This window comes from Sminthopsis crassicaudata, chromosome 5 (assembly GCF_048593235.1).
Source record: "Sminthopsis crassicaudata isolate SCR6 chromosome 5, ASM4859323v1, whole genome shotgun sequence".
In the NCBI taxonomy this organism is placed as follows: Eukaryota; Metazoa; Chordata; class Mammalia; order Dasyuromorphia; family Dasyuridae; genus Sminthopsis; species Sminthopsis crassicaudata.
The window spans coordinates 197054365-197068266 of NC_133621.1; the positions used below are offsets into that span (position 1 = coordinate 197054365).

Below are 13902 nucleotides of genomic sequence, written 5' to 3' on the forward strand. Positions count from 1 at the left end.
CGCACAATAGATAGAGAACTAGTCTCGGAGCCGGGAAGACCCAGGTCTAAGTCCTGCTATTGATACACATCTGGCAAGATACTTAACATACAATTCAACCTCTCAATACTCTAGACAACTCTTTAAATGAACCATCATGTTTGAGAGAAGGCACCAACCTGCTCCCTCATTCAGGAGGTTGCTACTAACAAAGCCATGGGTTTAGCTCCAGTGGACGCCTGAGCTGTGGCTTTTGAATAAGTAAAGACTCATACCTTGAATCAGGGGCAAATTTCTCTCATGTCTTCCAGGGTAAGAGTGGTTGTTCAAGTGGCAAGTAACAAGAACAACAAAAACAAGTGAAATAGCGTAGTGTAGCCAAAAAGGCACTAGGCTTAAAGTCAGGGAGACTTGGATTTAAATCTTGCCTCAGACACTTACTGACAGTTTGACTTTGGGCAAATCACTTAACTTCTCAGTATGCCTCAGTTTCCTCATGTGTAAAAATGAAGGGGATGTGTTTGTATTAAATGGCCCCTGGGTTGCTTCCAACTCTAAATCCAAGGTATGACATATAAGGAAGGAAGGACAGTAGCAAGTAGAGATTTTAATTTAGTCTGTACCCTCTGAAGATGATTGTGAAACTCATTTAAAAGGCTTTGAAATATTTGGACAACATATGAAGCATGTTAATTTTTTACCAAATAGATAAAATGTATCTGTTATTCAGATCAGGTAGCTAGGTGGTAGAGTACTGAGCCTGGAATCAGAAAAGTCATCTTCCTGAATTCAAATGTAGCTTCAGACACTTAGTAGCTTTGTGATCCTGGACAAGTTACTTCTCCCTGTTTATTTCATTTTCCTCATATGTCAAATGAAATGGAGAAGGAAATGGCAAACTATTGTAGCATCTTAGCCAAGAAAACCCCAAATGGAGTCATGGAGAGCTGGACACAACTGAATGACAAAATCGTTAAGCTATAACTTGTATGGACAACTCATAGAGTTGGTCTATTAATATATCTTTTTTTAAATTTTTATTTATTTATAATTTTTTACAGTATATATGGATGAGTAATTTTTTATAACATTATCCCTTGTATTCATTTTTTCCAAATTATTCCCTCCCTTCCTCTACTCCCTCCCCCTGATGACAGGCAATCCCATACATTTTACATATGTTACAATATAACCCAGATACAATATATGTGTGTAAATACCATTTTCTTGTTGCACATTAAGTATTAGATTCCGAAGGTATAAGTAACCTGGGTAGATAGACAGTAGTGCTAACAATTTACATTCACTTCCCAGTGTTCCTTCTCTGGGTGTAGTTGTTTCTGTCCATCATTGATCAACTGGAAGTGAGTTGGATCTTCTTTATGTTGAAGATATCCACTTCGATCAGAATACATCTTTATACAACATTGAAGTGTACAGCAATCTTCTGGTTCTGTTCATTTCACACAGCATCAGTTGATGTAAGTCTCTCCAAGCCTCTCTGTATTCCTCCTGCTGGTCATTTCTTACAGAGCAATAATATTCTATAACATTCATATACCACAATTTATCCAACCATTCTCCAATTGATGGACATCCATTCATCTTCCAGTTTCTGGCCATTACGAAAAGAGCTGCCACAAACATTTTGGCACATACAGGTCCCTTCCCCCTCCTCAGTCTATTAATATATCTTTGATGGATATTATAGATAAGCAATGAACTAGAGTCAGATTAGAGAAAGGGAGGAGAAAAGTCTGTAATTCCCTTTAAAAAGATAAATTTTTTCCCAATGATTTCAAGCTTTTCTCTGAAACAAAGCTCCCTGGTTTTTTTTTTTTTTTTTTATATTAGCATTTTTCCATCAATGCTTTACATTGCCTAGTAATAGAATTCAATAGTTTAAAGAATTATTGTTGGGGAATCCCAAAGTGACAATAGAAAGGTTGATATAAGTTGTTGTTCAGTTTTTTTTAAGTCGTGTCTGACTTTTCATGATCCCATTTAGGATTTTCTTGGCAAAAATTCTGAAATAAGTTGTCATTTCCTTTTCTAGCTCATTTTACAGATGAAAAAAATGAGTTAAGTGGGGTTAAATGATGGACTTTCCTAGGATCACACAGCTAATAAGTATCTGAGGCCACATCTGAATTCATCCTGACTCTAGGGCCAGAAACTCTATCCACTACCTCACCTACCTGTCAAAAAAAAAAAATGGTAGTATCTAGATTTGAATCCAGACACTTTGAATTCAAACCTAGCATACTTTCCATGGCACTAAACTGCCTGTTTGGGATTGTGTGAGTTTCCATGTATTGTCAATGAAAAATTACATTGATGTGCATAAGGATGTTGTTAAAAAGATGAAGGACTAAGAGAGAGAAAAGGGCTCTTGAGTAATAAGAGTGAATTATCTGTGGAGACATATTCCATTAGTGTAAAATATCAAAAGATCCAGAGCAATTTTTAAACCTTTTTGGGTCACGGAAACATTGTTAGTCTAGGGAATCCCAAAGTACTTTTCTTAGAATAATGTAAGTTTTTAAAAATCATAATTGAAGGAAATACCAAGTTTTAGTTAGAACTTTGTAAAAATAAAGATGTAATATTTTTTCTAAATTCAGGACTGCCTACAATTTTATCCACAAACTATTTGTGGGGTCCATTGACTATAGATTAATAACCACTGATCTAGTGGGAGGAGAATTTACAAGAAGACATAGGCACAAGTACAAAATGTAAAGGCGGGAGTGGATTACAATATATACCCGTGGAAGGAATACCAAACTAATGAGATTTCAAATCCAATAAAAGTATTTATGAAAAACTGCTTTGATTAGAAGGATGAGATATCCCTCTTAGAGAATTCAAACTGTGAATATAAAATAAGATATTTTTATAGCATTAAAAGATATATCATCAATTCTTAATGAATATCCCATTGTGAAACACAGAGAAGAAATTTCACAAAATACGGAGATCTCTTCCCAGTAAGAGGTCCAATATATAAATTATTAACTTTTTGTAGTGTAATCCTCTATATATGTTTTTTATGTTCTTGGAAAAGAAGAGAATCTGGTAGATAATATGCTCAGTATATTGAGGGAGGAAAGACTGTGTATACAGGAAAAATTATATCTGGCAAGGGTGGGAATGTGACCTTTCACCCTGAAAATCTTGTGAAGATTAAGTTAAATCTTGCCAGACATCTTCTTTCCTATATTCACACAATAGGGACCTTTCCTTCAGGTGACCCAGAAAGGTTAATGGAAGAATGCTTTCTCTACACATGATTCCTTTGGAGAGAACAGTTTTCATGATTTAGGGCTTACATTTAGGTCTTACATAGAGAGACTTCAATCTCTAAAGTATTATGAGATTCTTCCTTTAATGATAATACATAATATAAAAGATGCATGAAGCTGATTAGAGGCTTTCTGAGGAAAAGGGCCTGTAGACTTGTACATTGTGTTCAGGGCTGAAACGTCCAGCTGGGATTTTTTTTTCCATGAAAAGAGGATTTTAGTAAAACCATTACTGAGGGTTTAAAGACTCAAAAGCAGTTGGACTGCATGTGAGAGGCAGATTGGCATCAACAGGCTTATTTCCGGGCTAATGGCAGGTTGGGAAGTCATTTTTAACTTGGTCTCCCTGGGATTTTCTGGCAGATATTCAGTCATTAGATAAGTCAAGAGTAGAAATGTACTAAGGAATGGGAAAAAAATTTGGTTAGGGGCTTGGTAATGGCATAAAGTGCCAGCAGAAATGTACTCCTGTTCTCAAAGTATTGTCTCATTTCAGGGCAAATAATGCATAACTCACTTGAAACCTAGTAGTCTTATCAAAGGTCAAAGAAAAGCCAATTAAAAATGGGAATCGCACTGGGTCAGATAAGCTAATCTGGATGATTGGGGTTTCTTTGTTAGTCTACATTATAACTTCTACTTTTCTGGAGTAAAAAGGAGAGGGAAAGGAAGAGGCAGCAGTGGTCTGCCAAGCTTGAAACATTCTTAGGTCATTAAGAATTTTCCTAGCCTACTTTGTGGGGTTTGTTTAACCCCAAAGGGTTCCATAAAGTATATATATATATATATATATATATATATATATATATATATATATATATATATATATATATAACCGGTACTAAATTCTTTTTGAAAAAGAAAGGATATTGAATACAGGAATCTGTGGTATGAGGAGGTGGATTTGGAATTTTTCACAAGACAGAGTCAAATTTTGCTTGATATAAGGTAAAAAAATTTTATGCTGAGAACTATTCAAACAGAATGGGCCGCCTGAGCAAGTAGTGGATTCCCTTTCACTGGAAGTATTCAAACAAAGCCTAAAGGACTACTCAGCAGGTATGTTACAGGGAAAATTCTGTTTTGGCTGCTATTACTTGAAGTAGGTGAACTCTGAGGGAGGTCCCCTCTAACTTTGATTGTACTGATCATTCTCTGACATACTGATTCTGCTCAGAAAGGTGGGCTTTCTCTTTACTTATAATGTGTAGTATATAGTAAAAACTTCCTTTCTTCTGTCTGAGAATAAAATGATTAAGTGTTCTTTGTCTAAATTGTTCTTTCCATTCTGTTCACTTTATTTTCCATCTGTTCATATGTCTTTCTTGTTTTCTTGAAATTGTCTCTTCCACCATTTCTTAGAGAGCAATTAATTCTAATATATTGAAATATTGAATTCTATTGTATTGGAAATATATTAGTTACCAACACATTTATTAATAGGTGCTAGCACCTAAATCCTATTTGCCAATTGATTTTTCAGCTGCCAGTTATGGATATAAAAAGTTGACGCTTTTCCTCTTACCTATAATTTTACATCTACAGCAAACACAACTGCTGAATAAGGATTCTATACTGGCATTGTTCTAGCCTGACTCTTTATAGGACAACTTCTTTGCTGAAAGGGAATCATTGTTAATGATAGAAAAATTGTTTTTAGTTTTTGCTATTTAAGGCACAGTGATATTGTGATCAAATGGGGTTTGCAGTGAAAAGATTTATTTTAGAATATAGACTTGCTGTTTTGTGACTCTGGACAAACCTCAGTTTCCTTATCTGTAAAACAGATGTAAAAATAGCACTTACTTCACATGGTAGTTGTGGAAGCAAACAAAATGATGTATGTAAAGTGCTTTTCCATTTTTATTTATTTCTGCAAGACAATTGTCCAGAGTCACACAGTTAGCAAGTATTAAGTGTCTGAAGCCAAATTTGAACTTTGGTCCTCCTGATTTCAGATCTGGTGCTCTATCCACTGGGTCATCTAAGTGCCCCTGTTTTGTTACTTTTAAAGCGCAGTGCAGATATGAACGAATATTAGTAGGTCATATTTGTAGCATGTTTTAATTTTGCATGATTTCATTTGATCCTCACAACAATCTTCTTTGTGTTTCAATATCTTCACATGTATAATTAGAAAAAATTGTGTATTTACCACTAGGTCATCAAGGATACTTCTAAAATTATGAGTTTGGATGATTGGGAGAATAGTAGTGCCCTCGACAGAAACAGAGAAGATTGGAAGAAGGACCAGTTTAAGAAAAGAAATGATCTATTAGTAAGTATATACCTTCCTTCATTTAATCATTCTATAGTAATCCTTATTCTATCTCACTGGCATATTTTAAATATTTCTCCTAATTATATTATTCATGACCTCAAATGTCTCATGTTAGAAAAGGCTAATTTTAAAAGATATGTGATAATTTTATCAATGGGGCAAAAATGGCAGCAAGACATAGGATAACAGTGTGGAATGAATTAAAAATATTGTCATGCATTATTGTTATTGTCCTTTGTTTTTGAAGAAGATCAAAATGACATCACTATGCAGAGAGCAATAGAGAGATGGGTGGAGTAATATATGAGCGATGAAAATTTTCAGTTATGAACAGAAGTAAAAGGTGTCATCAAGATAATAAATGAGATGGAGAGAAGATGAGGTGGTTATGTGATGAGGAAAAGGGGTGATGGACAAGTGGACAGTCAGTGTGCTTCATTGCAAATTCTGGAAACAAAGCAAAAAAGGCCTCCAGGATGGTGAATGAACCTTGTGGCAAATTTATGGGAAAATCTAAACAAAAGACATGCAGAATAAGCAGGCATGAGGGACAGGGATGAGTTGCAACTTGAACTATTTGAGGGAACTCCTAAATCAATGAGTCCCAAGCCCATTTGGATATGTCTAATAATCCCAACTCAGTGATGCCCAAGAAAACAGGGACCACATCTTCTCCAATTTCTCTCCCCCTGATACCTAACACAATGCATGTAATAGGTTTTTAATAAATGTGTGGTTAAATTAATTCCTTTGTATTCCTTTAGTCAACATTAAATAGGGTAATATATACTTATTCTCTTTCCATTATTCAACCTCCTTTCTCCATTTAGATTGCCTTTCTTGAATTTGTATCTATTCAGTATAAACACAGAAAATGCAATTTTCAAGTGAGATCCTTTTAAAATTTCCTAGGAAAACTTCAGTTCTCAGTTTCATAGGACCCTTTATGAAATTCTGTCAAGAATAATTATCTTTATTCTTAGATATTGAGTAGCAAATAGCATTTACTTTCTTGTCTTTTCAAAAAGTCTTCATCTATGTTATTATTCTCCCAAGTAATCAAGTCTAATAAATCATACCTCAACAAATTAACATGATTTGATAAAAATATCCCCTAAGACAGAAGTACTTAATCCAGGGTCTATGACTTTAAAAAAAAAAAATGTAAAGACAAACAGCAAAAACATTTTTAATTGACTTCCTTTGTAATCCTTTTTGTTTTATTTTGTTACAAGAGCTAGCATTTATATATCTCTCCTTAAGTAAATGCTCTTATTGCCATTTCAAAGATAAGAAAAGTAAGGCACAAAGTATTTAAATGACTTAGTCTAACACTGTGATGTGTAAGTATGAGAGAAGTAGTTTCTGGGTAATGCTATCAGATAATAAATAATAAAAGGGGTCAGTGGCACTCTTGAAACTCAAAGACCTCTCATGGAACCCACTCAGGGTTTACAGCCCTTGAAGAGTGAGGCTTCCTAAAAGTGTCAATCAACTCTGATTGGTTAACAATGAGAAGAATGAATATTATAAGAGGTGGGCCTAATCTAATTGGGGCGGGAGGAATGATTGTGGACAAAGGGAGACTATCTTCTGTCAGACCACCTCCAAACCCAGGCAGTCTAGACAGAAAGATTTCTCCCCCCATACACACACAGAGCCCAGGGAAACACAATGGAAGGGAATTCACCTTAGATTAAGTTCTTTGTAAGGTTTTGTGGTTGGGTGGGGTCTCCTACCCAGGATCAAAAAGCTTGGACTTCCGAGGATATACCTATCCCTTGGAGCTGGGCAATTTCATCCAACAATATCCTTCAGAGACTGGTTTGAACTAGTAGAGAATGAGAGGAAAAGATCCTGGATCTTCCCAATTATTTGTTATTTAATTTTCATTTCTCCTAATTCTATTCACTTCATTATTCAAAAAGGAGACTATGTTATCAGCTATCTAAAAAGAATACATGACACAAAATCTGTTAAGAATCTCATATAGACACCAAACCACCTTCAGGTCTGTAGTTGGTTATCTGAAACCAAACTATGGAGTAGAGAAGTAAGAACCTTAAAGTCTGTGTCCAGCATCAACCCAGCCTTGGATTCTAGCTATCTCTCCAGTCAAAGGGCTTCTTTGAAGATCGGTGTCAATCTCACTGTTCCCCTTACAGTTCATTTTCCAGAGTATGAATTTGAGTCCATCTGTGAGAACTCCCTCCTGATTAAAGATGGAAGTTTCCATAGTATGACAGGTTTTTAAGTCTGTCTTACTTCATCTTCTATATAGTCTTCCAAAGTACCTTAAAGTGAACCTTTTGAGTTATGTCGACTCTTTGTCAACAAATAAAAATTTTCCTTAAAGTAACTTTAGGTGGCATTTTTCCTGTTTTTCTATTATAATGCAACTATTCCCCCTTTCTGCCCAATGTTGGGAATAATTTATAGTATATATTAAATACAACTTAAGTTTAGGAGATGCACTTATATTTTCCATATGCAATCCCTTAAACTTTACCCCCAAATGTGGTCATCTAAGGAAAAATCAAAAACAAAATCCCCATGGTCAAAAGTGGTCTTTGAGGTTGCTTTTGGATCCGTGAAGTTATAGTGCCCAGATCCAAATCCCAGCTTTGACCCTTACTGACATCTATACAAAAAGGGGTAGAACCAATGGCTTCCAAGTCCTTTCCAGTTCTAGAGCTGTGATCTCAAGAGCTAACAGCTAAATAGCACACTTTTAGGTGGCCTTTTCCCCCCTCAAATAATGATAGTCTATAAAACCCTGTCAGTTCATTATCATCTTTATCCTTTTGAAATTATGAGATCACTGAAGCTGGTTTCCCAGTGAACTCTGATACCCTTATGATGATTTCAGGAGAAGAAGAAGAGGAAAACAGTAGGAGGAATTATTGGAAAGGAGATTTAAAATTTTTAATAGCAAATGGTCTCCAACTTAAAGACAATGTTGCCACCTGCTGACAGTAAAAAGAATCTGCAGCCTTAGGTGATTTAAAAAAAAAAACAAAACTATTTAATCTTTTTCTTTTCCACATTCCTCCATTAACATCACACATTTGAAATTCCAAAAAGGCCAGATCTAAACCTTTCCTTTCTTTAGGAACGTCTTCTTCATTATTGAAAACTAGGAGAAAAAAAAAAAAAGACAGGGCTTCTGGCCACCTCTTATTTTCATAACAGAAGGAATGAAGCTGGTTCTCTCAGGGGAGGAAGAAATATGAAGTGAAGAAATAAGCTGTTTAGGAAAAGAAAAGTAATTTCAATTTTTCTCTAGAATAATTTGTGCTAAGTTCCTAGCTCTCTTAATTCTCCATACATATAACCCCTAATGTTTCTGATGTATGCATTTCAAAATTTCAAAGACTTCACTGATCTCCAGCCTTAGATTTGTCTTTAAATAATAGAAATCCATATAAGCTGTCATCTGTATGTCCTTGAAGTCTTTCTATCATAGTAATATAGATATGCCAGATCTTGGCCTTCGAAAATCTCATAGGGCAGCTAGGTGGCGCAGTGGATAGAGCACCAGCCTTGAATTCAGGAGGACGGGAGTTCAAATCTGGTCTCAGATACTTAACACTTCCTAGCTGTGTGACCCTGGGCAAGTCACTTAACCCCAGCCTCAGGAAAAGAAAAAAAAAAGAAAATCTCATGCTCAGTTCCCCTATCAAACTCTATCAAAGTTAACCCAAAACTTGAGTTTGTGATGCAAATAGCAATAAACTGCATGTGGATCCATACCATATAAGACTTTTCCTTGAATAAAATACCTGATTCAAAAATGACAATAACATTATTATATGGGAAAAAGGAATGGAGTAAAGCGCTTTTTTCAGGCAAAGTAAATGCTTCACTTGTTGACATTTGGCTCTGAGGACAATAGTGGGACATCTGTCTCAAGATCACTGACTTTCACCAGAACTAGAATATTTCATTCACTCTGGGGTCTAAAAACTTCAGTACATATATCTATTCTATATAAGAGGGTTTTTTTAATCATGGTTTTGTGAAAAAAATTAATGTGTTGACATCTATATTTCAATGTGATTGAATCTTAGGTTTTTATTTTATGAATTTAAAAACAGTTCTGAGAAGGGTTCAGAAGTGCCAAACTAGACTGCCAAAGGGATCTATGACACAAACTGATAAAGAACTCCTACTCTAAATGTAGCAGCAGAGAGAGCCTGATAAAGTTAACACAGAATGACTATTCTTCTGTTGGATTATATATGTTATCTCAAGCGAGTAATGCTTTCACAGACAATCATCATGGTAGTCATAGTAGTAAATATGTTCCTAAAAGGTTTTGTGTATATCATCCTGGTTCAGATTTTCTAGAAAAGTCTAGCTGTTGAAGAAAAGGAAAAATAAATCATTTTAAAGCAAATAACTATATTATCTATGTAACTAGATTTTTATATTAGGTTTTCTTAAAACAAATTAACCAGACTATCTACATTATTTTAGCTTGTTAACTGCTAACAAAGTTGCAGTCTTTGGGAGACTAATGGTTGAAACCCTGTCAATGAGGTTGGAAAGGCATTTTTCATCTAAGATTCTTGAAAATTTTGAGAGAGTTCAGCACTATTACAGGTTCTCCCTTGCATCAGTACACTTATTAGATTAGTATTTTTTTTAAATATGAGACTACTTTTTTTTTCTCCCTCACTCAGAATGAATCTTGCCCTGGTACTCTTAGATTAAGCTTGGGAGAAAGAGAAAGGAAATTATCTGTTCTATAGTTTAACATATGTTTTGGAGTGAGATTTCCTAAGGAGGGACTATGACAGGAAATAGAGATGTTATAGAATTCTATTTCCTAAAGAAGGAGGGGAGGAATGGAGATACCAGTAGGGAATTTCATCTTAATTGCTTCTTAAATAGTTCTATCTCTTGTACATAGGAAATAATTGCTTTCCTTTCTGTTAGGTAATTTAGGAAGCTATCTTGGAAAGGATTACTTTCCTAAAAATCATGACCAAAAAAAATTTCTCCTCCAACCACTACCAACTCAGAGAATAAATCTAGCATCATGTCTTCATCATCTGGGTAGAAATTATTGATGGCTTACGCTAGACTCCGAGCTTCTATGAGAACATAAAAGTTGAAGGATGGAATGCAGAAGGTGCTGTGCAATTCCTGTTCAGTCTTTACAAATTTTTCATCAAAAAGAGAGGTTAACAACAGAAGAGTGTTTTAGAAGTCCAGGTTTCTTATGTGTTTGTTGGAAGAGAAAACATAGCTGATACTTCTTCAATTTATGATTCTGATTCATGGAAGGATCACAAATATATTGTTATGTTTCCTGGTCTTTCCGCAGAAATTAAGCATACACAGGATGCTAGTTTTGTGATTATCTTAAGAACAAACTTGTAGGAGATTCTTCTCCAAATGGAGATGGGGGTGGAGAAGGTAAGGAAGAATTAGTGTTGGCTTAAATTCTCTGAAGACAGCTGGTGATAGATTTGACACTAGAGGGTACCAATAGTCCCATCCTCCATTTGCCCACTGTCTCTGGGTTCTTAGAATCTCCCACAGTTGTGTGTATACTATGGATAGGGACCACGCCTATCTATGATGCTTGAAAAATACTAAATAATAAATTTTTTAGCAATGGCTTTTTCTGTCACAAAGAAAAGGTGATATTTTTCTATCATAAAGAAAAGGCAAAAGTTGTTCTCTATTCTGCAAAATGGGGCTAAAACCAGAGGAAGCTATTTCTCAAGATTCTTGAGAGGATCAAATGAATGCATTGTCAGCTTTTGAGCACTATGTAAATGTCAGCCATTAGTAAGGACCTTTCTGAGGAGATGGGTAAAAGGTGGCAGTCAAGCTGTAAAGGAGAGCTGGATCAAAGAACTGGCTGCACGTTAGATGCTATCCCTCTGATGTGGTTATTAGAGCAAGGTCTGGAACTGAAGTTCTGATAGGGCTAATCAGCTCAGGCAAATTCCTTAAACCCTTTCATGTATCACTTGTCCCATCTAGAAAACTACCAAAACTATTTGCTATCACATAATCCTATTTGTGAAACAAAACCAGAAAAACAACACCTCTTTGAGAAGCTTAGAGGAGTCCTCTAATATGACTAAGAACATGCAAGTAAATCATATTCGAGGATACAGGTTCATTCCATTTGATCTTGTTATTCCAATTTCTTTATAGCTGAAAACATTTTCTTCTGCCCTTTTGTGTTTGTTTTAGTGCTACTGATTTCCTCCACAAACAAAAATGTATTGGCCATATTTGTTCTTTAAGTCAGACTATAAAAAGAAAAAGAACTTTCAGGGTTTTTTGGTTTTTGTTTTTTTTAAGGAAAACAAGGGGGGGGGGGAAATGTATTACTTCTTTTGGAAGAAACAGAAAAAGATAGGGATAGGGACTGGACTTATGATTACACCGATCTAGGGAACTCCCAGAGAGACTTGTGAGCTATAAGGCTAGTTTTCTGTATCCATTATGCCATACTATCTATACCTTCTAGATGAAAGAATTCATCCGAAATTGGTATTAAAATGCTTTAAGAAAACACCATATAAATGTGATATGATGGAGAGGACTAAATTTGGACTGGGGAGATGTCAGTTCACTTTACTAAGTAACAACTTCTGTCTTCATTTTTGAGATCTGTTTCTATAAAATGGTTTGATTAATTGGTTGCTGAGGCCTCTGTCAGCGCTGACTTCTATACTATGAACTCTTTTAGTGTGACTTAAAACAGCACATAAACCGGCAACATACATAATGCTGCAAAAAGGAGGTCTTTTCTAATCGTTACTTGGAAAAGTTAGCTTTCAGAACCAAATTATTAAGATCAATATTCAAAACAGGTGATGTAAGACATACTTCTGTTCTTTAAGCTTTGAAGGAGCTGCTTCATCAAGGACTCCTCCCAATAACACAGATTAGTTTTCAGAAGTTGCAGAGCCCAATATTGTGATGAACTTCTCTAAATGCAGCTACTTAGTCTACTTGGAAAATGGTAGGCACAGACTAAGGATTCATGGTTGTTTCCACACTTTGCTAAGGTATGGGAGTAGTCTCTCTAAAGAAGAAAAAAAATGCTGATTAACAGCAGTATTTTGTGCCCATTTGCATTTACTAATTTTCCAGAAAATCTGAATTGGAAATGTATACCTTTGCTTCAACGATGCACTTCATTTTGGTTAATTTATAAATATTTGGCATTGAGTCAAATACCTTTCCTCGAACTGTTAAAGTACTTTAGCTTTGCTTACCTTTATTGACAGGGATAGAATGTTGCCTGTAGTAAATGTGTTGCCTGAGGCACTTCAGTAGTACCACACTTAAATATTTGGAATTGGATCTAGTGTTCTAATTCCTAATCCTAGTTTTATCTATAATCCTTATGATTTTGTCAAAAAGCTTAACCTTCTGACTCCCCTCAGTGGTTCATGGTGGCACAAAATTTAGTCTTGCTAAAAGGGCAGAGGGATAAAATTCACTTTTAAAGGGGATGGAAGAGAACAAGAATAGAGAAGACAGAATGCCTTAGATTTGCCATTCTATATCAGAACAATGCCAAAAAAAAAAAAAAAAATCATCAAAGGCTAAAGCCTTTCTTTTTCATTAGACTGAAAAGCAAAACTGATTAGAAGCTACATCAAAATCTTGGTTTTGTTTTACATCTTTTAATCTAGAGATTCTTTTTGTTGAGCCAGTGCCCCTTGACCCTTGAAAACTTGAATTTATATCCTCAAAGTCAAAAGTGAAAGCATTTATTTCTTTTCCAAAGTTAGCCTGTTCTTAGGGGTTTTGTTGAAGGAAAAAAAAGTAATCTTAAAAAATTTCAAATGTTTCAACTAAGAACCCTTTCTTCCCTACTCCCCCCAATCATTTCCCCCTTCAAAAGAGATCACTTTTGAAGTTATTTTTAACATTTTAAAAAATAACATGGACTTTAATTTCATTTATTAATAACTGCCAAATACATAAGAATTTTTTCTCAAAAGCCTAATAAAATACTTTTAGGTACATATGAAGAGCTTTCTTCTTAAGGCTGAGGAATTTAGCAGAAAGAGACCCTATTGCTGGGAACATTATGCAATGGTTCCAACAACCTTGGCCTGGTGCCCACTTGGTGTCCTTGGGGGCTGCAGAAACCATCTCAGCTTTGCAGTAGAGTTTATCGATTATCTATTTGGCACAGACTGCAATATTTTAAAGAGACTTTTGCCTCAAGAGGTGAGATCTGTTGAAATTGTTCCTGTAGCAATATGATAGTTCCATCAAGACCATGAAGTTTATAAAAATAAGTACTATTTTGATTTTCAATCATCAATTTGATTCCAGTTAGTATTTGCT

General features: G+C 35.2%; 1 protein-coding gene across 4 annotated transcripts in view; it reads left to right on the forward strand.

Annotated features, from left to right (window-relative positions):
• The window catches only part of WNT5B (Wnt family member 5B), a 147349-nt gene that overhangs the window by 75409 nt on the left and 58038 nt on the right, over positions 1 to 13902 (forward strand). For all 4 annotated transcript variants that reach the window (XM_074269379.1, XM_074269380.1, XM_074269381.1 and 1 more), the window contains one exon: positions 5446 to 5562. In XM_074269379.1, the coding sequence (XP_074125480.1) occupies positions 5446 to 5562 (117 nt within the window). The remainder of the gene's footprint in view (positions 1 to 5445; positions 5563 to 13902) is intronic.